The sequence below is a fragment of the Oncorhynchus mykiss genome, chromosome 13 (assembly GCF_013265735.2).
Source record: "Oncorhynchus mykiss isolate Arlee chromosome 13, USDA_OmykA_1.1, whole genome shotgun sequence".
Lineage (NCBI taxonomy): Eukaryota > Metazoa > Chordata > Actinopteri > Salmoniformes > Salmonidae > Oncorhynchus > Oncorhynchus mykiss.
Window position 1 is genome coordinate 54,513,809 of NC_048577.1, and position 25,361 is coordinate 54,539,169.

At 42.9% G+C, this 25,361-nt stretch overlaps 1 protein-coding gene across 1 annotated transcript in view; it reads left to right on the forward strand.

Moving 5' to 3' along the window:
* samd9l (sterile alpha motif domain containing 9 like) overlaps positions 1-25,361 on the forward strand; it is an 86,714-nt gene that overhangs the window by 56,254 nt on the left and 5,099 nt on the right. The window contains exons 3-11 of the mRNA XM_036941528.1: positions 5,790-5,905; positions 12,774-13,044; positions 13,963-14,043; positions 17,744-17,806; positions 18,856-18,937; positions 19,062-19,266; positions 20,061-20,163; positions 20,532-20,725; positions 21,934-22,081. Coding sequence (XP_036797423.1) covers positions 12,783-13,044; positions 13,963-14,043; positions 17,744-17,806; positions 18,856-18,937; positions 19,062-19,266; positions 20,061-20,163; positions 20,532-20,725; positions 21,934-22,081 — 1,138 coding nt within the window. The 5' untranslated portion in view covers positions 5,790-5,905; positions 12,774-12,782. The remainder of the gene's footprint in view (positions 1-5,789; positions 5,906-12,773; positions 13,045-13,962; positions 14,044-17,743; positions 17,807-18,855; positions 18,938-19,061; positions 19,267-20,060; positions 20,164-20,531; positions 20,726-21,933; positions 22,082-25,361) is intronic.

Sequence of the window (25,361 nt, forward strand, 5' to 3'; positions counted from 1 at the left end):
CGAAAAGAAGGTTCCTAGGACAAGCGCGCGGCGACGGAGTGTGAGTGAGCGCTTGCTTTACCTGCCTCTCAATTCCCCAGACAGTCAACCCGACAACACGCCCCTCAGGGAGAATCCCCTCGGGGTCAGTGGAGGCTACTGAAGAACTGAAGAGACGAGATAAAGCATCAGGCTTGGTGTTCTTAGAGCCCGGACGATAAGAAATCACGAACTCGAAACGAGCGAAAAACAGCGCCCAACGCGCCTGACGCGCATTAAGTCGTTTGGCAGAACGGATGTACTCAAGGTTCCTATGGTCAGTCCAAACGACAAAAGGAACGGTCGCCCCCTCCAACCACTGTCGCCATTCGCCTAGGGCTAACCGGATGGCGAGCAGTTCGCGGTTTCCCACATCATAGTTACGTTCCGACGGCGACAGGCGATGAGAAAAATACGCGCATGGGTGGACCTTGTCGTCAGAGAGGGAGCGCTGAGAAAGAATGGCTCCCACGTCCACCTCTGACGCGTCAACCTCGACAACGAACTGTCTAGAGACGTCAGGTGTAACAAGGATAGGAGCGGATGTAAAACGATTCTTGAGGAGATCAAAAGCTCCCTGGGCGGAAACGGACCACTTAAAGCACGTCTTGACAGAAGTAAGGGCTGTGAGAGGAGCTGCCACCTGACCGAAATTACGGATGAAACGACGATAGAAGTTCGCGAAGCCGAGAAAGCGCTGCAGCTCGATGCGTGACTTAGGGGCGGGCCAATCAATGACAGCTTGGACCTTAGCGGGATCCATCTTAATGCCTTCAGCGGAAATAACAGAACCGAGAAATGTGACGGAGGAGGCATGAAAAGTGCACTTCTCAGCCTTCACAAAAAGACAATTCTCTAAAAGGCGCTGGAGGACACGTCGAACGTGCTGAACATGAATCTGGAGTGACGGTGAAAAAATCAGGATATCGTCAAGGTAAACGAAAACAAAGATGTTCAGCATGTCTCTCAGGACATCATTGACTAATGCCTGAAAGACAGCTGGAGCGTTAGCGAGGCCGAAAGGAAGAACCCGGTATTCAAAGTGCCCTAACGGAGTGTTAAACGCCGTCTTCCACTCGTCCCCCTCCCTGATGCGCACGAGATGGTAAGCGTTACGAAGGTCCAACTTAGTGAAAAACCTGGCTCCCTGCAGGATCTCGAAGGCTGAAGACATAAGAGGAAGCGGATAACGATTCTTCACTGTTATGTCATTCAGCCCTCGATAATCTATGCAGGGGCGCAGAGACCCGTCCTTCTTCTTGACAAAAAAAAACCCCGCTCCGGCGGGAGAGGAGGAGGGGACTATGGTACCGGCGTCAAGAGCTACAGACAAATAATCCTCGAGAGCCTTACGTTCGGGAGCCGACAGAGAGTATAGTCTACCCCGGGGGGGAGTGGTTCCCGGAAGGAGATCAATACTACAATCATACGACCGGTGTGGAGGAAGAGAGGTGGCCCTGGACCGACTGAACACCGTGCGCAGATCGTGATATTCCTCCGGCACCCCTGTCAAATCACCAGGCTCCTCCTGTGAAGAAGAGACAGAGGAAACAGGAGGGATAGCAGACATTAAACATTTCACATGACAAGAGACGTTCCAGGAAAGGATAGAATTACTAGACCAATTAATGGAAGGATTATGACAAACTAGCCAGGGATGGCCCAAAACAACAGGTGTAAAAGGTGAACGAAAAATTAAAAAAGAAATGGTTTCGCTATGATTACCAGAAACAGTGAGGGTTAAAGGTAGCGTCTCACGCTGAATCCTGGGGAGAGGACTACCATCCAGGGCGAACAAGGCCGTGGACTCCCTTAACTGTCTGAGAGGAATGTCATGTTCCCGAGCCCAGGTCTCGTCCATAAAACAGCCCTCCGCCCCAGAGTCTATTAAGGCACTGCAGGAAGCTGACGAACCGGTCCAGCGTAGATGGACCGACAAGGTAGTGCAGGATCTTGAAGGAGAGACAGGAGTAGTAGCGCTCACCAGTAGCCCTCCGCTTACTGATGAGCTCTGGCTTTTACTGGACATGAAGTGACAAAATGACCAGCAGAACCGCAATAGAGACAGAGGCGGTTGGTGATTCTCCGTTCCCTCTCCTTAGTCGAGATGCGGATACCTCCCAGCTGCATAGGCTCAGCTCCCGAGCCGGCAGAGGAAGATGGTAGTGATGCGGAGAGGGGGGCGACGGAGAGCGCGAGCTCCTTTCCACGAGCTCGGTGACGAAGATCAACCCGTCGCTCAATGCGAATAGCGAGTTCAATCAAGGAATCCACGCTGGAAGGAACCTCCCGGGAGAGAATCTCATCCTTTACCTCTGCGCGGAGACCCTCCAGAAGACGAGCGAGCAAGGCCGGCTCGTTCCAGCCACTGGAGACAGCAAGAGTGCGAAACTCAATAGAGTAGTCTGTTATGGATCGATTGCCTTGACATAGGGAAGACAGGGCCCTGGAAGCCTCCTCCCCAAAAACAGATCGATCAAAAACCCGTATCATCTCCTCCTTAAAGTCCTGATACTGGTTAGTACACTCAGCCCTTGCCTCCCAGATTGCCGTGCCCCACTCACGAGCCCGTCCAGTAAGGAGAGATATGACGTAGGCGACACGAGCAGTGCTCCTGGCGTAAGTGTTGGGCTGGAGAGAAAACACAATATCACACTGGGTGAGGAACGAGCGGCATTCAGTGGGCTCCCCAGAGTAACACGGCGGGTTATTGATTCTGGGCTCCGGAGATTCGAAAGCCCTGGAAGTGGCCGGTGGATCGAGGCGGAGATGGTGAACCTGTTCTGTGAGGTTGGAGACTTGGGTGGCCAGGGTCTCAACGGCATGTCGAGCAGCAGACAATTCCTGCTCGTGTCTGCCTAGCATCGCTCCCTGGATCCCGACGGCTGAGTGGAGAGGATCCGAAGTCGCTGGGTCCATTCTTGGTCGGATTCTTCTGTTACGGTGAGTGAATGAGGACCCAAAAGCGAATTAACTTAAACAGAGCTTCTTTAATAACCAAACATAGGTAGGCTCAGATAGACCGGCAGATTCCGACAGGACAGGACAAGGTTACAGCAAACATGACGATAGTCTGGTTCAGGCATGAAACACAACAAACAAGAATCCGACAAGGACAGGAACAGAAACAGAGAGAGATATAGGGACCTAATCAGAGGGAAAAAGGGAACAGGTGGGAAACGGGGTGAATGGGTAGTCAGAGGAGACAAGGAACAGCTGGGGGAAAGCGGGGGAGAAAAGGTAACCTAATACGACCAGCAGAGGGAGACAGGGTGAAAGGAAAGGACAGAAAGACACAACATGACAGTACATGACAAATGATGTATACTGAACAAAAATATAAATGCAACATGTAAGGTGTTGGTCCAATATTTTATGAGCTGAAATAAAAGATCCCAGGAATTTCCCATACGCACTAAATTCTTATTCCTCTCAAATTCTGTGCTCGAATGTGTTTACATCACTGTTAGTGAGCATTTCTCCTTTGCAAATATAATCCATCTACCTGACTGGTGTGGCATATCAAGAAGCTGATTAAAGAGCATGATCATTACACAGGGGGCAATAAAAGGCCACTCTAAAATGTGTCGTTTTGTCACACAACACAATGCCACAGATGTCTCAAGTTTTGAGGGAGCGTGCTGACTGCAGGAATGTCCACCAGAGCTGTTGACAGAGAATTTAACGTAACAATTTCTACCATAAGCCACCTCCAACGTTGTTTGAGAGAATTTGTCCAACAGGCCTCACAACCGCAGACCATGTGGAACCACACCAGCCCAGGACCTCCACATCCGGCTTCTTCACCTGCGGGATCGTCTGAGACCAGCCACCCAGATAGGTGATGAAACTGAGGAATATTTCTCTGTGATAAAGCCCTTTTGTGGGAAAAACTAAGACTGACTGTGACTTGTTCCCAAGTGGCTGCGCCTCTGCCCAGTAGAATGTGAAGTCCATAGATTAGGGCCAAATTAATTTATTTCCTTGTATGAACTTTAACTCAGTAAAATCTTTGAAATTGTTGCATGTTGCGTTTATATATTTTTGTTCAGTGTAGAATGGGGAATGATGCCAGCTCTACGCAAAACAGGATCATTACACTCTCCTGAGGCCCTAGAAACCTCAGCAAAGGGGTGGCTCTCCCACAGACAAAAATGCATTAGCAGCCTGGTCTGGTCTGCTTAGTTCATTGACTGTATATGAACCAGAAAAAAAGGAGACAGTGAGATGTCTTGCTTCCTCTTCCATCTCTGACCTTAAGGCCATGACAGCAAAGCAAGACTCGTCTCTTGGCAGTACAGTATCATCCTCCTAAGGCCAGCAGATGTCGATTCAGGACAGGCAGTGATCCATGGCAGCACTGGAGTGAGTACTCTAATACTATCTGAACCGGTAGTTATCCTTTCATGAAGGGGTTGCTGAAATGAGTATTCATCAGCAGAATAGTAGACTAGAGACAGTTGGCCTCTTCATGAAACCCAGATATCGGTTTTGTGTCAAAATCATCATCAATCTCCCGGTCCTGCAGGAATACAGGTTTGGACTCATGTTATTCACGCAACAATACAAACATCAGGCCTATTGAGTGAAATAAAGAAACTAAATTGTATCATCATTTCAAACATGCTTTTCTCAATGTCTATAGAAACTTGTTGACTTATTCTGGTTATTGATTTTCATTGAATATGGCCTTATGGTCTGCTGTTTTATGTACAGTAGCTACTCTACAGCACACTGTATATCTGTAGTATACATCTGTTTTCTCTCTCATACTGTTTCTACCTTTCTTATCTACATTCTACATTCCCGACAACAGTAAATCACACCCTGCGTTGTTAGTGGTACTGGTAGACCTGAACTTCTCAGCCACACCTCTAACCCATCCCACTTTCAGAGGAAGTATATCCTCATTCGGTGTACGTCTCACAAGCTATCAACATCAGCGGGAGCAGAATAAGTTATCTGGTACTGTAAGTAGTATCCCATTATTCTATTAATACTGTATACATTGTGATTTTGACAAGGTTTATCAGACTTTTAAAAGGGTCAAGGATATGGTTATATGTGAAATGGGATAGAATACCACTCTTATAGGACAGGATTAAACTGGATGTTTCATGGGTGTAGTTAGGAAGTTAGTTGCTTCAAGTAGGAGACCCTCATGAGGCCGTAAACATAACTCAAACACAGAAATCTGTAGACAAAAAGTAAACATTGTCGTGAGAAGAGAGAGAGGAAAGAGGAAGTGTAGAAAAATAATGACAGAAAGTTGCATGAATACATCATTGAGTGTGTGACTTTCTTTCTGTATTTTTATACAGTTTACTCTCCGCTGGTCAGCACCGCTACATAAATTGGGTGTGCGTCAGCTCATGCTTTTTACAGAAAACAGGAAGTGAACATAAAGAACAGACAGTATATCGCTTTTGTGTGATAAATAAAAATCATCAATCTTCTGGTCCTGCAGGAATGCAGGTTTGGACTCATGTTATTCACTCAACAAAACAGTGTAGGTCTACTGACTGAAATAAAGGAACTCAACTGTATAATAAATGACAAACTTTTTACATTGTCCATTTAAACTTTTGTTGTTGAATTATTCTGGTTAGTTTTTTTCTCTCCATTTAATTAGGGGCCAGCTGTTTAATGTACAGTAGCTACTCTACAGTGTACTGTACATCTATAGTGTACATCTGTTTTCTCTCATACTGTGTTTCTACCTTCCTTGTTTAGATTAAGGGCTTATGACTTCTCTACATTCCCTACTACAGTAAATCACGCCCTGCATGGTACTGGTAGACCTGAACTTATCAGACACGCCTCTAACCCATCCCACTTGGGTATAAGCTGACTCAACATCAGCAAGAGCAGAAGACTATCCGATCCCGTAAGTAGTATGGCTTTAGTTTGTATAAATACAGTATATATTGTGATTTTGAAAAGATTGAAACTTTTAGAAGGGTTAAGGTCAAGAATGATATGTTGTGTGTAATGAAATAACAATATGAAATGGTGAGAAAACTACTCTTAGGACAGGATTCAACTTGATGTTTCATGGGTGTAGTCAGGAAATGAGTAGTTTTGAGCAGGAAACCTCAAGGGAGCTAATAACATGACCCAAAAATAGATATCTGGAGACAAAATGTAAAAATGTATGAAAGTAGTTTAGTGAGAGGATAAAAGAAGGAGGCACTAAGTACATTTTGGTTAGTGTATTGTAGACTTCCTTATCAGTTGTGCTTGTGAAGTTTAATGCATTGTATTATTTTCAGTGTGAACATTGTTTTCTGGGGATTGAAATAAATAAGTACATTGTCTTTATAGGGAGTACAACAAACTATTATAGTCAATGTACAGTAAATATAAATACAGCTCTGGCAAGAGTGAAAGTGAAACATCAAGTCCGTGCTTCCTAGCAAAGCTTCCAAAAGCACACATAGCAAGCCCAGGTCTACCACAGTCTGTTCTGCTGTGTGATGTCCGAAAACAATTTGATCTTGTTCACTGCCCAAAAAATACTTAAATAAGTGCATGTGACATATGAGAAACGTAACAGTTTTTCTTGTAAAAAATATATATGATAGTAACAAGTTGGTGGGCATGTTTGCTGCGGTGTATCTAAAGTATATTACAGATAACTTTCTCCATGTCTTATCCTCAATGATCTACAAAGCTGTGTTCACACTGCACTTAGCCGAGGGCTAACAGCCTCCATGTCTTATCCTCAATGATCTACAAAGCTGTGTTCACACTGCACTTAGCCGAGGGCTAACAGCCTCCATGTCTTATCCTCAATGATCTACCAAGCTGTGTTCACACTGCACCTAGCCGAGGGCTAACAGCATCCATGTCTTATCCTCAATGATCTACAAAGCTGTGTTCACACTGCATGTAGCCCTGGGCTAACAGCCTCCATGTCTTATCCTCAATTATCTACAAAGCTGTGGTCACACTGCACTTAGCCGAGGGCTAAAAGCCTCCATGTCTTATCCTCATAGATCTACAAAGCTGTGGTCACACTGCACGTAGCCGTGGGCTAACAGCCTCCATGTCTTATCCTCAATGATATACAAAGCTGTGTTCACACTGCACTTAGCCGAGGGCTAACAGCCTCCATGTCTTATCCTCAATGATCTACAAAGCTGTGTTCACACTGCATGTAGCCGTGGGCTAACAGCCTCCATGTCTTATCCTCAATGATCTACAAAGCTGTGTTCACACTGCACTTAGCCGAGGGCTAACAGCCTCCATGTCTTATCCTCAAAGATCTACAAAGCTGTGTTCACACTGCATGTAGCCGTGGGCTAACAGCCTCCATGTCTTATCCTCAATGATCTACAAAGCTGTGTTCACACTGCACTTAGCCGAGGGCTAACAGCCTCCATGTCTTATCCTCAAAGATCTACAAAGCTGTGTTCACACTGCATGTAGCCGTGGGCTAACAGCCTCCATGTCTTATCCTCAATGATCTACAAAGCTGTGTTCACACTGCATGTAGCCGTGGGCTAACAGCCTCATGTCTTATCATCAATGATCTACAAAGCTGTGTTCACACTGCACTTAGCCGAGGGCTAACAGCATCCATGTCTTATCCTCAATGATCTACAAAGCTGTGTTCACACTGCACTTAGCCGAGGGCTAACAGCATCCATGTCTTATCCTCAATGATCTACAAAGCTGTGTTCACACTGCACTTAGCCGAGGGCTAACAGCCTCCATGTCTTATCCTCAATGATCTACAAAGCTGTGTTCACACTGCATGCAGCCGTGGGCTAACAGCCTCCATGTCCTATCCTCAATGATCTACAAAGCTGTGTTCACACTGCACTTAGCCGAGGGCTAACAGCCTCCATGTCTTATCCTCAATGATCTACAAAGCTGTGTTCACACTGCACTTAGCCGAGGGCTAACAGCCTCCATGTCTTATCCTCAATGATCTACAAAGCTGTGGTCACACTGCACGTAGCCGTGGGCTAACAGCCTCCATGTCTTATCCTCAATGATCTACCAAGCTGTGTTCACACTGCACCTAGCCGAGGGCTAACAGCCTCCATGTCTTATCCTCAATGATCTACAAAGCTGTGTTCACACTGCATGTAGCCGTGGGCTAACAGCCTCCATGTCTTATCCTCAATTATCTACAAAGCTGTGGTCACACTGCACTTAGCCGAGGGCTAAAAGCCTCCATGTCTTATCCTCATAGATCTACAAAGCTGTGGTCACACTGCACGTAGCCGTGGGCTAACAGCCTCCATGTCTTATCCTCAATGATATACAAAGCTGTGTTCACACTGCATTTAGCCGAGGGCTAACAGCCTCCATGTCTTATCCTCAATGATCTACAAAGCTGTGTTCACACTGCATGTAGCCGTGGGCTAACAGCCTCCATGTCTTATCCTCAATGATCTACAAAGCTGTGTTCACACTGCACTTAGCCGAGGGCTAACAGCCTCCATGTCTTATCCTCAAAGATCTACAAAGCTGTGTTCACACTGCATGTAGCCGTGGGCTAACAGCCTCCATGTCTTATCCTCAATGATCTACAAAGCTGTGTTCACACTGCACTTAGCCGAGGGCTAACAGCCTCCATGTCTTATCCTCAAAGATCTACAAAGCTGTGTTCACACTGCATGTAGCCGTGGGCTAACAGCCTCCATGTCTTATCCTCAATGATCTACAAAGCTGTGTTCACACTGCATGTAGCCGTGGGCTAACAGCCTCATGTCTTATCATCAATGATCTACAAAGCTGTGTTCACACTGCACTTAGCCGAGGGCTAACAGCATCCATGTCTTATCCTCAATGATCTACAAAGCTGTGTTCACACTGCACTTAGCCGAGGGCTAACAGCATCCATGTCTTATCCTCAATGATCTACAAAGCTGTGTTCACACTGCACTTAGCCGAGGGCTAACAGCCTCCATGTCTTATCCTCAATGATCTACAAAGCTGTGTTCACACTGCATGCAGCCGTGGGCTAACAGCCTCCATGTCCTATCCTCAATGATCTACAAAGCTGTGTTCACACTGCACTTAGCCGAGGGCTAACAGCCTCCATGTCTTATCCTCAATGATCTACAAAGCTGTGTTCACACTGCATGTAGCCGTGGGCTAACAGCCTCCATGTCTTATCCTCAATGATCTACAAAGCTGTGTTCACACTGCACTTAGCCGAGGGCTAACAGCCTCCATGTCTTATCTTCAATGATCTACACAGCTGTGTTCACACTGCATGTAGCCATGGGCTAACAGCCTCCATGTCTTATCCTCAATGATCTACAAAGCTGTGTTCACACTGCATGTAGCCGTGAGCTAACAGCCTCCATGTTTTATCCTCAATGATCTACAAAGCTGTATTCACACTGCATGTAGCCGTGGGCTAACAGCCTCCATGTCTTATCCTCAATGATCTACAAAGCTGTGTTCACACTGCACTTAGCCGTGGGCTAACAGCCTCCATGTCTTATCCTCAATGATCTACAAAGCTGTGTTCACACTGCACTTAGCCGAGGGCTAACAGCCTCCATGTCTTATCCTCAATGATCTACAAAGCTGTGTTCACACTGCACTTAGCCGAGGGCTAACAGCATCCATGTCTTATCCTCAATGATCTACAAAGCTGTGTTCACACTGCACTTAGCCGAGGGCTAACAGCCTCCATGTCTTATCCTCAAAGATCTACAAAGCTGTGTTCACACTGCATGTAGCCGTGGGCTAACAGCCTCCATGTCTTATCCTCAATGATCTACAAAGCTGTGTTCACACTGCACTTAGCCGAGGGCTATCAGCCTCCATGTCTTATCCTCAATTATCTACAAAGTTGTGTTCACACTGCATGTAGCCGTGGGCTAACAGCCTCCATGTCTTATCTTCAATGATCTACACAGCTGTGTTCACACTGCATGTAGCCGTGGGCTAACAGCCTCCATGTCTTATCCTCAATGATCTACAAAGCTGTGTTCACACTGCATGTAGCCGTGGGCTAACAGCCTCCATGTCTTATCCTCAATGATCTACAAAGCTGTGTTCACACTGCACTTAGCCGAGGGCTAACAGCCTCCATGTCTTATCCTCAATGATCTACAAAGCTGTCTTCACACTGCACCTAGCCGAGGGCTAACAGCCTCCATGTCTTATCCTCAATGATCTACAAAGCTGTGTTCACACTGCACTTAGCCGAGGGCTAACAGCATCCATGTCTTATCCTCAATTATCTACAAAGCTGTGTTCACACTGCACTTAGCCGAGGGCTAACAGCCTCCATGTCTTATCCTCAATGATCTACAAATCTGTGTTCACACTGCATGTAGCCGTGGGCTAACAACCTCCATGTCTTATCCTCAATGATCTACAAAGCTGTGTTCAAACTGCTCTTAGCCGAGGGCTAACAGCCTCCATGTCTTATCCTCAATGATCTACAAAGCTGTGTTCACACTGCATGTAGCCGTGGGCTAACAGCCTCCATGTCTTATCCTCAATGATCTACAAAGCTGTGTTCACACTGCACTTAGCCGAGGGCTATCAGCCTCCATGTCTTATACTCAATTATCTACAAAGCTGTGTTCACACTGCATGTAGCCGTGGGCTAACAGCCTCCATGTCTTATCTTCAATGATCTACACAGCTGTGTTCACACTGCATGTAGCCGTGGGCTAACAGCCTCCATGTCTTATCCTCAATGATCTACAAAGCTGTGTTCACACTGCATGTAGCCGTGGGCTAACAGCCTCCATGTCTTATCCTCAATGATCTACAAAGCTGTGTTCACACTGCACTTAGCCGAGGGCTAACAGCCTCCATGTCTTATCCTCAAAGATCTACAAAGCTGTGTTCACACTGCATGTAGCCGTGGGCTAACAGCCTCCATGGCTTATCCTCAATGATCTACAAAGCTGTGTTCACACTGCACTTAGCCGAGGGCTAACAGCCTCCATGTCTTATCCTCAAAGATCTACAAAGCTGTGTTCACACTGCATGTAGCCGTGGGCTAACAGCCTCCATGTCTTATCCTCAATGATCTACAAAGCTGTGTTCACACTGCACTTAGCCGAGGGCTATCAGCCTCCATGTCTTATCCTCAATTATCTACAAAGTTGTGTTCACACTGCATGTAGCCGTGGGCTAACAGCCTCCATGTCTTATCTTCAATGATCTACACAGCTGTGTTCACACTGCATGTAGCCGTGGGCTAACAGCCTCCATGTCTTATCCTCAATGATCTACAAAGCTGTGTTCACACTGCATGTAGCCGTGGGCTAACAGCCTCCATGTCTTATCCTCAATGATCTACAAAGCTGTGTTCACACTGCACTTAGCCGAGGGCTAACAGCCTCCATGTCTTATCCTCAAAGATCTACAAAGCTGTGTTCACACTGCATGTAGCCGTGGGCTAACAGCCTCCATGGCTTATCCTCAATGATCTACAAAGCTGTGTTCACACTGCACTTAGCCGAGGGCTAACAGCCTCCATGTCTTATCCTCAATGATCTACAAAGCTGTGTTCACACTGCATGTAGCCGTGGGCTAACAGCCTCCATGTCTTATCCTCAATGATCTACAAAGCTGTGTTCACACTGCACTTAGCCGAGGGCTATCAGCCTCCATGTCTTATCCTCAATTATCTACAAAGTTGTGTTCACACTGCATGTAGCCGTGGGCTAACAGCCTCCATGTCTTATCTTCAATGATCTACACAGCTGTGTTCACACTGCATGTAGCCGTGGGCTAACAGCCTCCATGTCTTATCCTCAATGATCTACAAAGCTGTGTTCACACTGCATGTAGCCGTGGGCTAACAGCCTCCATGTCTTATCCTCAATGATCTACAAAGCTGTGTTCACACTGCACTTAGCCGAGGGCTAACAGCCTCCATGTCTTATCCTCAAAGATCTACAAAGCTGTGTTCACACTGCATGTAGCCGTGGGCTAACAGCCTCCATGGCTTATCCTCAATGATCTACAAAGCTGTGTTCACACTGCACTTAGCCGAGGGCTAACAGCCTCCATGTCTTATCCTCAATGATCTACAAAGCTGTGTTCACACTGCATGTAGCCGTGGGCTAACAGCCTCCATGTCTTATCCTCAATGATCTACAAAGCTGTGTTCACACTGCACTTAGCCGAGGGCTAACAGCCTCCATGTCTTATCCTCAATGATCTACAAAGCTGTGTTCCCACTGCACTTAGCCGAGGGCTAACAGCCTCCATGTCTTATCCTCAATGATCTACAAAGCTGTGTTCACACTGCACTTAGCCGAGGGCTAACAGCCTCCATGTCTTATCCTCAATGATCTACAAAGCTGTCTTCACACTGCACCTAGCCGAGGGCTAACAGCCTCCATGTCTTATCCTCAATGATCTACAAAGCTGTGTTCACACTGCACTTAGCCGAGGGCTAACAGCCTCCATGTCTTATCCTCAATGATCTACAAAGCTGTGTTCACACTGCACTTTGCCGAGGGCTAACAGCCTCCATGTCTTATCCTCAATGATCTACAAAGCTGTGTTCACACTGCACGTAGCCGAGGGCTAACAGCCCCCATGTCTTATCCTCAATGATCTACAAAGCTGTGTTCACACTGCACTTAGCCGAGGGCTAACAGCCTCCATATCTTATCCCCATGATCTACAAAGCTGTGTTCACACTGCACTTAGCCGAGGGCTAACAGCCTCCATGTCTTATCCTCAATGAGCTACAAAGCTGTGTTCACACTGCACTTAGCCGAGGGCTAACAGCCTCCATGTTTTATTCTCAGTGACCAGCAATGGCTGCCGTTCCTGAGCTGCTGCTGGCCACTCTGGATGATTTGGGTAAAGCAGAGATGGACAAATTTAAATGGTATCTTCGTCAAGGCGTGGAAGGTTTCCCTCAACTCATCCCAGTGAGCCAGCTGGAGAACACTGACAGAGTTGATACTATCAGTAAGATAGTGGGGACCTACCAACCTGAGGACGCTGTGAAGATTACACTGGAGATCCTGAGGAAGATGAACCAGAACCAACTAGCTGAAACATTAAAAAACAAATGTAAGTGTGTTGAGAAATACAGTCTTTGCTTACTATCTAACTTTTTAGCAGACACTCTTATCCAGAGCAACTAGGGTTAAGTTGCTTTGCTCAAGGGTACATTGACACATTTTTCACATAGTCAGCTTGGGGATTTAAACAAGCAACCTTTTAATTACTGGCCTACCACTCTTAACCACTAGGCAACCTGCCACCTCTTTTTAAGGAATTTATGAAATATCATTATTTATCCTGTAGAATTAGAAAGATTATCTCAAAGTGTCAGGATTTGGCCAGGGTTGTTCCGGTTTTTGGTCACTAGATGCCCCCATTGTGCTTTTTGACCTTTTGTTTTCCCTTGATCCCCATTATTATTTGCACCTGTGCCTCGTTTCCCCTGATTGTATTTAAACCCTTAGTTTTCCTCAGTTCTTTGCTCTGTGTTTGTATGTTAGCACCCAGCCCTAGTATTCTGTGAACTCTTGTTGATCCCGGTGGACTCTCTTGTGGAATTCTGTTTTTGTTCTTGTTGATTTATTTTTGAGTATCTTTTGAGGCTTTTTATGCTATTCCTACCACCTTGTGGATTTACCTTTTTGTCTTGGAGGATTACCTTTGTTCTTGTGGAATTCCTTTTGAGGTTGTGAAGTTACATGTTTTCCTGAAGGACTTCTCTTTTTACTTCATTAAATACACCGTCTCAAGTACTGCTGTGTCTGCCTCATCTTCTGGGTTCTGCCGACTATTCGTGGCTCAGTAGGTTAAGTGACTGTTTCTCACTCCGAAGACCCGGGTTCGTAACTGGGTCCTGACACAAAGTACATTTTTTTAAGAGTTGTATTTACAGTAACTTGCTTTGAATCGACTTAATCTACCATATTTTCTATTATAATTTGTTATCTACTGTCTCTGTGTCTCTCTCGCTCTCTCTCCCCCTAGATGGCCCTGTTGGAGCTCTAGGAGATGGTTTTAACATGGAAGCATCTTCTTCAGGGAGATCTGCAGGACATTTTCAGCCAGGTGTTGTATTTTATAATTTCTCGCTCAGGTCCTCTTTAGGCTTATCTTTATTGACAATAATAAAATGTATGGTTTATATCCACTATTGTGGATATGGTAGTTCTAAATGACATGATTTTGTTATATGCAGTCAGATTGATCATTATTAGCAATCTTGATAAAGATGAGCAAAAAAGACTCTATTAAATAAATAATATATACTGAGCTATATGGTAAGTAAAAAAAGGAGGGAATTGTATTATTTTATACTAATACAATTGTTAAGAGAAATATATTTTTTTAACAAGTAATAAAAAAGATAGGGGTCAAAATGATTGGCACCCCTGTTTTCATAACTCCAGAACCCTCCCCTTGCAAGGATAATTACACTGTTACACTGAGCCTTAATCTAAAATGTTTTATGAGATTGGAGAACACGTTCGGGGAGATCTTAGACCATTTCTCTATTCAGAATCTTTCCAGATCCTTGATATCATTTGCCTGCTCTTATGGACTACCCTCTTCAATTTCAACCACAGGAGATTGAGATGGCCATTGCACAATGTTGATTTTGTGGTCAATTGATTTTGATTGGTGCTTGGGGTTATTGTCTTGCTGGAAGTGTAAGCCTCCTGGCAGAGGCAGCCAGGTGTTTGTCTAACATGTCCTGGTACTTGGTAAAGTTCATGATGCCTTTGACCTTAAGGGCCCCAGGACCAGTGGAAGCAAATTAGGGCCATAACATCAAAGATCCACCACCATATTTTACCGCCAAACCAACCACTGGTGTGGTTAAGCTCTATTTTCATGTTATCTGACGATAGAACTAGTTCCCATCCAAGTGAAAATAGAGCTCTTTGGCCACACACACCAATGGTGGGTTTGGCATTGAAAAACAGAAGCATATGCAGAAAAGTACCTCATACCTACAGTAAAATATGGTGGTGGATCTTAGATGTTATGGGACTGTTTTGCTTCCGCTGATCCTGGGGCCCCAGCATAAGGAACTTTACCAAGGACCAGGACATTTTAGACAAAAACTTGGTTGCCTCTGCCAGGAGTCTGACACTTGGCTGCAAGTTGATCTTCCAGCAAGACAATTAACCCAAGCAATAATCCAACTCCACAAATAATTTATTAATTGACTACAAAAGCCACATTTTGAAATGGCCATTTCAGTCTCTGGACTTGAACCCCATTGAAAACCTGTGGTTTGAATTGAAGAGGGTAGTCCATAACAGCAAAATAAGGATATCAAGAATCTAGAAAGAAGACTCTGTATGGAGGAATGTGGGGTTATAGAATGTGGGGTTATAGAACATTATAGAAAAAGTAAGTTAAGAACAAATTCTTATTTTAAATGATAGCCTACCAAAAGGCCTCCTGCGGGGACAGGGGCCTGGGATAAAAAATAAAATAATAATACAATATAAATATAGGACAAAACACACATCACAACAAGAGACAACACAATACTACATAAAGAGAGACCTAAAGACAACAACATAGCAAGACAGTAACACATGACAACACAGCATGGTAGCAACACAACATAACAACAACATGGTAGCAACACAACATGGTAGCAGCACAAAACATGGTACAAACGTTATTGGGCACAGGGTGGCCTCCCGAGTGGTCAAGGCACTGCATCGCAATGCTAGCTGTGCCACTAGAGATTCTGGGTTCGAGTCCAGACTATGTTACAGATAACCTCAATCAGGAGACCCATGGGGCGATGCACAATTGGCCCAGCGTCGTCCAGGTTAGGGGAGGGTTTGGCCGGCAGGGATGTCCTTGTCCCATTGCGCACAAGCGACTCCTGTGACGGGCCGGGCGCAGTGCACGTTGACACGGTCTCCAGGTGCACAGTGTTTCCTCCGACTCATTGGTGTGACTGGCTTCCGGGTTAAGTGGGCATTGTGTCAAGAAGCAGTGCGGCTTGGTTGGGTTGTGTTTCGGAGGATGCACGGCTCTCGACCTTCGCCTCTCCCGAGTCCGTATGGGAGTTGCAGCGATGAGACAAGACTGTAACTACCAATTGGATATCATGAAATTGGGGAGAAAAATGGGTAAAAGTAGCAATAAATAAAAAAAACGGCACGAAGGGCAAGAAGGTAGAGAATAATAATAACAATACATCACACAAAGCAGCTACAACTGTCAGTAAGAGTGTCCATGAGGCACTCGAATGAAGAGATTGAGATAAAACTGCCCAGTTTGAGTGTTTGTTGCAGCGCATTCCAGTCGCTAGCTGCAGCGAACTGAAATGTGGAGTGACCCAGGGATGTGTGTGCTTTGGGGACTATTAACAGAATGTGACTGGCAGAACGGGTGTTGTATGTGGAGGATGAGGACTGCAGTAGATGTCTCAGATAGGGGTGGAGTGAGGCCTAAGAGGGTTTTATAAATAAGCATCAACCAGTGGGTCTTGCGATGGGTATACAGAGAGGACCAGTTTACAGAGTACTATAGAGTCCAGTGATGTGTCCTATAAGGAGCATTGGTGGCAAATCACATAGCCGAATGGTAAAGAACATCTAGCCGCTCGAGAGCACCCTTACCTGCCGATCTATAAATTATGTCTCCGTAATTTAGCATGGGTAGGATGGTCATCTGAATAGTTTGGCAGCTGGGGTGAAAGAGGTGCTATTACGAGAGAGGAAACCAAGTCTAGATTTAACTTTAGCTTGCAGCTTTGATATGTGCTGAGAGAAGGACAGTGCACCGTCTAGCCATACTCCCAAGTACTTGTATGAGGTGACTACCTGAAGCTCTAAACCCTCAGAGGTAGTGATAACACCTGTGGGAAGAGGGGCATTCTTCTTACCAAACCACATGACCTTTGTTTTGGAGGTGTTCAGAACAAGTTTAAGGGTAGAGAAAGCTTGTTGGACACTAAGAAAGCTTTGTTGTAGAGTATTTACCACAAAACCCGGGGAGGGGTCAGCTGAGTATAAGACTGCATATACATGGATGAGAGAGCTTCCTACTGCCTGAGCTATGTTGTTGATGTATATTGAGAAGAGCTTGGGGCCTAGTATTGAGCCTTTGGTGCCTTTCCCTTGGTGACAGGCAGTGGCTGAGACAGCAGATTTTCTGACTTAATACACTGCACTCTTTGAGAGAGGTAGTTAACAAACCAGGCCAAAGACCCCTCAGAGACACCAATACTCCTTAGCCGACCCACAAGAATGGAATGGTCTACTGTATCAAAAGCTTTGGCCAAGTCAATAAAAAATAGCAGCACAATATTGCTTAGAATCAAGGGCAACGGGGGCATCATTGAGGACCTTTTTAAGTTCAGTGACACATCCATAACCTGAGCGGAAACCAGATTACATACCCGAGAGAATACTATAGACATCAAGAAAGCCAGTCAGTTGATTATTGACAAGTTTTTCCAACATTTTTGATAAACAGGGAAAAATAGAAACAGGCCTATAACAATTAGGATCAGCTTGATCTCCCCCTTTAAATAAAGGACGAACTGTGGCTGCCTTCCAAGCAATGGGAAGGCTATGTGTCATTTTTTTACTACTTGTTAAACAAAATATATGTCTCTGAGCAATTGTATTAGTAGATATTAAAACAAAACGTTTTTGCATACAATATTGCTCAGTATTTTAATTATTTATTTTAGATTTTTTTTGGCTTATCTTTATCAAGGGCTCCAATCATTTTTGGATTCCACTGTATGATTGATGTTATCCATTCTTAGGTCCTGCATTACCTCCTGCCTCCAATATATTGCCTGGGACTGGAGGAAAACCTGCTGTAGTTGGTGAGCTATCAACTATTTGACATTTTGAAACCATCCACCACACCTAAAGTTCCAATTGATCAGAGGCTATTCCCCCTTTTGGTTCCCGATTTACAACAGCATATTTGCTTTGGGATCAACTCAAAAATAATACTATTGTTTTGAGCAAACTGCATACATTTGTCATTTATTTTTTGAAAACCGGGGATCCAATACGTTTGACCCCCATCTTTTTTTTGATTTGTTTTAATTACTTCTCTTTCACTGAGCAATTGTATTAGTATAAAATAATATTATTTTATGAAAATATTTGAGCATACAATATAGCCCAGTATTGTATTTTGTTTATAGTATTTCTGCTCATCTTTATCAAGGGATCCAATAATTATGGATTCCACTGTATGATTGATGTTATCCAATCTTAGGTCCTGCATTACCTCCTGCCTCCAATATATTGCCTGGGACTGTAAGATAATCAGTTGAACGTTGTGAGCTTTCAACCATTTTGACATGCTTGTTAAAACCACCCAAGAACCACACCGAAAGATCCAATTGACCAAAGAGTATTCCCCCCGTTTGGATCCAAATTTACAACAGCATGTATGCATTTCAATATTCCTTACAGATGTTAAATTCAACACAGCAATAGGTGCTAAACTAATAGAATGTGTAATTGTAGCTAGGCCTACTGTATATGTAGGATCTTAATTTCATCACCCTGTTGCAGGAGAACTTTCCTGCAATGCAGGACATTTAAAACCTGTAGTGTATTTGAGGTTTGAAAAGGCTTCTGAAGTTTGTTATTTTCACTTTACAATTTCAGATTTGATTTTCCGTTCTGAAAAAATGCATTAACACCTAAACAAATGTCCATTAATTATAATCTACATAATAATTAAAATGTTCAGTTGTTTATTTTGCTGTGGTAGCAAACTGGCTCAAATTTAAATCCTACATATGTATAATTCTCATAAGCCTTTGATTTAACAGATAAGGTTCTGTGTCTTGACAATAAAGGTACAGTAGGGTGGTATGTTCTGTCTGAACACAGCGTTTTCATTTTGATACAGCATCAGATGAGGAATCGATTGGAAAGATCACATACTACACCAATAACCATCTTGGAAAAGGTGCCGATGGAATTGTGTTCAGGTAAACCAGCTTAAACGTTATTGTGGAAATGTGTTTGTAACCCTAATCCCCTCTTTGCAGCAAAAATGTCTTTACGATCGGTTCATTGACTAAATGTTTATCTTTCTCTACCGCTATCCTCCAGGGGTTACTTCCATTGTGATGATGCCAACAAGCGTCCTGCGGCAGTGAAGAGAATTGAACTAGCAAAAGAAAGCAATGCTGATCGAGAGGTCGCTTTGCTTCTTCAATTGGACGACAATCCCCACGTCGTCCGCTACTTCTGCACTGAGAAGGACGGGCAATTCCTATACATCGCCATCGAGCTGTGTGCCGTCTCTTTAGATAAGGTCTAAGTCAATGACTCACTATTTTATTCTCTGACTTATCCAAGGGGTTAAAACTTGATTATTATAACAGTCTCACATAATGATTATCTGTGTTAGAATATATACTGAACGAAAATATAAACACAACATACAACAATTTCAACGATTTTACTGAGTTACAGTTCATATAAGAAATCAGTTAATTGACATAAATTCATTAGACTCTAATCTATGGATTTTACGACTGGGACTACAGATATGAATCTGTTAGTCAAAGATACCTTAAAAAGGGTAGGGGCGTGGATCAGAAAACCAGTCAGTATCTGGTGTGACCACCATTTGCCTCATGCACTGCAACACAGGCTGTGGATTGTGGGCTGTGGAATGTTGTACCAGTCCTCTTCAATGGCTGTGCGAAGTTGCTGGACACCCCCTCAAAAGTTGAGACATCTGTGGCATTGTGTTTGTGTAACAAAACTGCACGTTTTAGAGTGGCCTTTTATTGTCCCCTGCACAACGTGCACCTGTGTAATGATCATGCTGTTTAATCAGTTTATTGATATGCCACACCTGTCAGTTGGATGGATTATCTTGGCAAAGGAGAAATTATCACTAATGGATGTATACAAATTTGTGTACAAAATTTGAGAGAAATACAACTTTTGTGTGTGTGTAACATTTCTTTTATTTTTTTCAGCTCATGGATCATAGGCCGAACACTTTACATGTTGCATTTATATTTTTGTTCAGTGTACATTCCAAGGTTAGAATGCTTGGTGTTCATCAGCGCACTAATACTTGGGTGTCTCTTCCAGTGTTTTACTAAAGAAAATCCTTTTGACCTTCGCGGACTGAACCCAGTGATGCTGCTGCAGCAGACCATGATAGGACTGGAACACCTGCACTCTCACAACATAGGTTCTAATTACATTTTTAAAACAGTTTAATTGAACCTTTATTTAACTAGGCAAGCCAGTTAAGAAACCACTTGGCAAAACCCTAATCCGGATGACGCTGGGCCAAGTGTGCACCGTCCTATGGGTCTCCCAATCACGGCCGGATGTGATACAGCCTGGCATCTAACCAGGGTCTGTAGTGACACCCATAGCACTGAGATGCAGTGCCTTAGACCGCTGCAACCCTCAGGAGCCCAGTAAATGCTGTAGACTGTAGATAATCCTAATGAAGTTACAGTATTGATGACTTTTCCTTATATTACCATTGATCAGATCTATGATCTTCCCACAACTCCAGTAGACTGATTCATCCTGATCTTTTCTCCCCAGTCCACCGTGATGTGAAGCCCCACAACATCCTGTTGAAAGACCATTCTGACTCAGTCACGGTCAAGATCTCAGACTTTGGGATGAGTAAGCAGTTAGCGGACAGCAGACAAAGCTACAGCATGAGGTCGGGAGCCCTTGGCACCATGGGCTGGAATGCCCCAGAGGTCCTGGATGACAGCAGGAAAGTAAACCCTGTGAGTGGCTCCTGATCTTTACACTAGACCAGAGAACTGTTCAAGTCATTACAGATTCAGAGATAATCCTGAAAGAAATGTGATGAAATAGGCTAATTGGGATTTCCTTACAGGAGTTAAACCGGATTGTCCCATTGCTCAAAGGAACAGTTCACCCTAAAAAGTTGATCATCTGTTGTGGAGATCAAGCTACAGTATATTACACATACGTACATAAGAAAGATAGGCACCATCTACACAACCATGGTGTGGGATGTGGACCATGCTTGACATTAGACAATAACCCCTTTAATCCAACATGTTTATGCCAGTAAAGTGTACCATTAAAAATGATGGAACCAGGAAGTTTCTGTACAATTTTATGATTGCCAATAGATAATTTGTTCGTTCGACATGGTGGGATCTTTTTGTGTCTGTAAAATGATTTATGTGAGAAATGGCAGTAAAAACGGCTTCATGCTCAAATATTGATATAATAACCATCATACTGAAGTAAACTTGGAGTCACACGATGATATGTTGTGTGGTCCTCCCACTACGACTTCAGAAACCAAGCCATTTATTAGGCTACAGGTTAAATAAATGATGAACTTGACAGGAGGGTGATTTTGAAAATATTTTGTACCTTTATTTAACTAGGCAAGTCAGTAAAGACACATTGTTATTCACAAATACGGTCTAGGAACAGTGGGTTAACAGTGGGTTAACAGTGGGTTAACTGCCGACCGATTTTTACCTTGTCAGCTCGGGAATTCAATCTAGCAACCTTTCGGTTACTTGCCCAACGCTCTAACCACTGCTGCTCCCAAAAAATGAAAGGTGGTGAGCTTGATGCTCCTTTCCAATAAATATCGAGGGTCTTATTCTGGTGACATGATGATCGATGTTTGACTTCCATTTGACAAAAATATTCTGTCTCTTATCCATCATAGTCTCATCATGTCGACTACCCTACCCTGACTGTATCTGCTAGCTAGAGAGCACGTGCCAAGACCAGAGTAGACACATTTCTATTGAATTCAACCGTTTTTGTGACAAAACTATGAGTAGAATTGAAAATGCAATGGAAACATTTTTGAGTTTGATTCCGTACATGACAAAAAAGGAAATGTGTGAACTATTCTTTAAGGTTGCCTGTAGATTAGAACTAGTAGTGATTGTGGTACTGTTCTGAAACAACTATTAAAGACACTCCTCTTCCTCTACAGACCAGTGCTGTGGACATCTTCTCTGCCGGCTGTGTGTTTTACTATGTGTTGACAGGAGGCAAACATCCCTTTGGAGAACCCTATCGGCAGACTGCTAATATCATGGATGGCAAATACAACCTTAACGGATTACAGAAAGACAAACATGGTAAGGTACAACTGAAAGGTTGTGTTAGCACAGGGGAACCCAAGAGCAGACTCAGACCAGGAAACAGGGATGAATGAACCAAGATATTTATTGTAACACAGGGAGAGATGAAGTGCAGATCCAGGGAAGCTCAGAGGAGTTGTAGGAAACCAGATGTGCAGGCTGAGATTGGAGTGAGCTGGGTTGGGACAGGGTAAACAGATCCGGAGTTGAATGCAGACAGAGTAGCACGGTGGTGAGATATGGAACAGGAGACAGGAACCAGAGTCAGAGCAGCGAAACAGCGTCAGGCAAGGAAACAGGCACAACAGGATCTTAAATAATAACAAATAGCTAGACGCATGACTGACTGAACAGAGATTACAATCTGGCAGAGTGGAAGTGGCAGGAAAATAAAGAAAATGTAGTCTATGTGCTAATGATGGTTGTGGGTTTTTAAATGGCATATTGTTGATAAATATATGACCTCTCACTTATGATTAACCAAATCTAGTATTGTTCTCATTCCTGTAAATGGCCCATGTAAATGTGGGATCATAATTTGAGCTAGTTTGCTAAAGCAGGAAAATAATCTTGCAGCAACAGGAAATATGAATTATTATTTAGTTTATACTTAGCATTTTTTGTAGGGATTAACACATTTTTTGTTAGGGCAAATCAATTCAGAAATTTCAAAGAGGAATTTACACATTTTAGAAGACTTTTTAAACCACAAATACACTACAAGTTTGCATTTCCTGCCAAGCAGGAAAATTCTCAACAACAAAAGAGTATTCAAATTAAGATCCTACATCTGTAGACACCAAGCCAGAATTTGACCCAATGGAATAGTGATCTGTAATGTTGGCTTTGACAGAGGCCTGATCAAATGTTATAATAAGCACTGCCATTGATTGCTTTTGTCATCATCTTTGTCTCAACTAAAATTCTGTGTCTTTCTTCATTATAATCATCACATTGGTTCAGATGAAATACCCACTGGGCACAAACTGGTTAAATCAACGTTGTTTGAATGTAATTTGCCAACGTATTGGGATGTAGAATCTATGTGTAAAATACATTGAATTTGCAAAAAGTCAAAAACGTAAACTGTTGTTTTGAGGGTGAAATTTCAACCACAGGATTATGCATCATGGTAACCAATGTTCAACAGAGACAAACCGTATATAAAATATGTTGAATTTGTTCCATTGAAACAATGTTAGATCCAGGGTTGCAAAGGGAGGGTATATTACTGGAAACTTTCAAAGTTTACTAGTAAACTACCAGAATCTACCAGAATCTTTAATTTATCTTTATATATTTTTTACACACTTATTTATTTTGCTACAGTATGTGAATATGTATTTATTGTCAGTGTTTTGGAATCAAACTGGTGGCAGTTGAGAAAATAATGAATAGTTGGATGAGTTTCAGAGGTAATTGAAAATAATGAATAGTTGGATGAGTTTCAGAGGTAATTGAAAATAATGAATAGTTGGATGAGTTTCAGAGGTAATTGAAAATAATGAATAGTTGGATGAGTTTCAGAGGTAATTGAAAATAATGCCATTGTTGATAAGATACTTTTTTTCATTAATTTTGCTATTTTCTCTTGAAAAATAATGGTCTATCTACTAGAAACTCAATGACAATATGGACACAGAAATATCAAATTAATACTATATATGAATATATTTTTCAAAAAAGTTAAAGTATAAATTACCGAAGTTACATAGATTGACAGATTTTTTGTTAATTACCAAAAGTACTGAAACTTCCAGTAACTTTGGTAAAGGACTGATAGCTTTGCAACCCTAGTCAGATCTTCAACTTTATATACACTATCAGTAAATAACTATAGGCTGGGCAGCACCTCCTACTGGGGAATAGATCTATCTACAGCTATCCCTTTGATCCAGGGTTTTGACCAAGCCCAGTCCTGTTTTATAGTCAGTTACCAATGTGCTATCATGAGAAGGATTGCTGAGAGATCTCCACTTAAAACCTAAATAGATTCACTGTTGCAATCGATGTAATTCCAAAGTGTAGGTTTAACAGAGCAAATTAAAGGTAAACATACTTTATCAATCATATATCATCCATGATGCTATTTAGGCCTATACACCAAGTCATCAACAGCTATTGTTTATATTTAGCCCAGGATTCAACTAAAAATAGACAATATATATAGGCCTAGGGTTTCAAACTTTAGTTAATTTCAAATGTAATCTACAAATTAATAATGAAATCAAACTTTATTTAAAGTGGCAATATGCAGCTTTTTGGGCGACCCAACCAAATTCACATAGAAATGTGAGTTATAGATCCATCATTCTATTTGAAAGCAAGTCTAAGTAGCAGTAGATCTGTTCTATGTGCTCTATTTCTATACTTCCTGCTCTAATGTTTTGTTTTTGCGTCTTCTACTTTGGATTTGTAAACCAGTTTCAAACAGTTGAGAAAACAATATTTTTGGTTATGGTAATTATACTTCACAGCAGTTTATATGGATTCTCTACACCCCTCAAACTGAACTCTGGACCTCGAAGCCAGTCCCACTGCGTTTTTTCATTGTTCCCCTCTAATCAAGTTCTGATTAGACCTGGGACACCAGGTGGGTGCCATTAATGATCAGGTAGAACAGAGAACCAGCAGGCTCCGGACTTCGTAGGGAAAGAGTTGAAGACCCCTGCTCTACACTATACTAGCTTATTTTGTATCATAAACTGAAATTAGGCAGACTAGTTTTAACAACCAGGAAATGACAGAGCGATTTCTGCACAGTGCACCTTTAAAGTACATTTAAAGGTAGATTCGATTTGATTTTGTCCTATTTCTGTAACTTAGATTTTTGGAGACACACATCCAACATCTAAATTATTAATTTGTAGACAAACTGGAATTAAAGCCAGACTAAGTCAGTGGCACAGATGGAACTATCTAAGCAGAAGATAATCTCCTTCAAATTAAGAGCTTATTTCCAAAACGCTACAACTACCAATTTTTCACATTTGTGTTTTTTCTTCACAAATGATTGCTTATGGGTACCTTCATGTGTGTAAAATGTTACTGTTTTTATTCATAGATTTGTATGATGTGTATGAAAATGTTGTTTTTTTGCTAAACTATATATGTCCATTATTTAGCTGAAATGGATATTTGACTGTGATTTGTGGTTGTTTCACCTAGTTATCTTAAGATGAATGCACTAAATAAGTCACTCTGGATAAGAGCATCTGCTAAATGTCTAAAATGTTCATGTAAATGGTTGACATACAGATATTACTGTATTGAATAA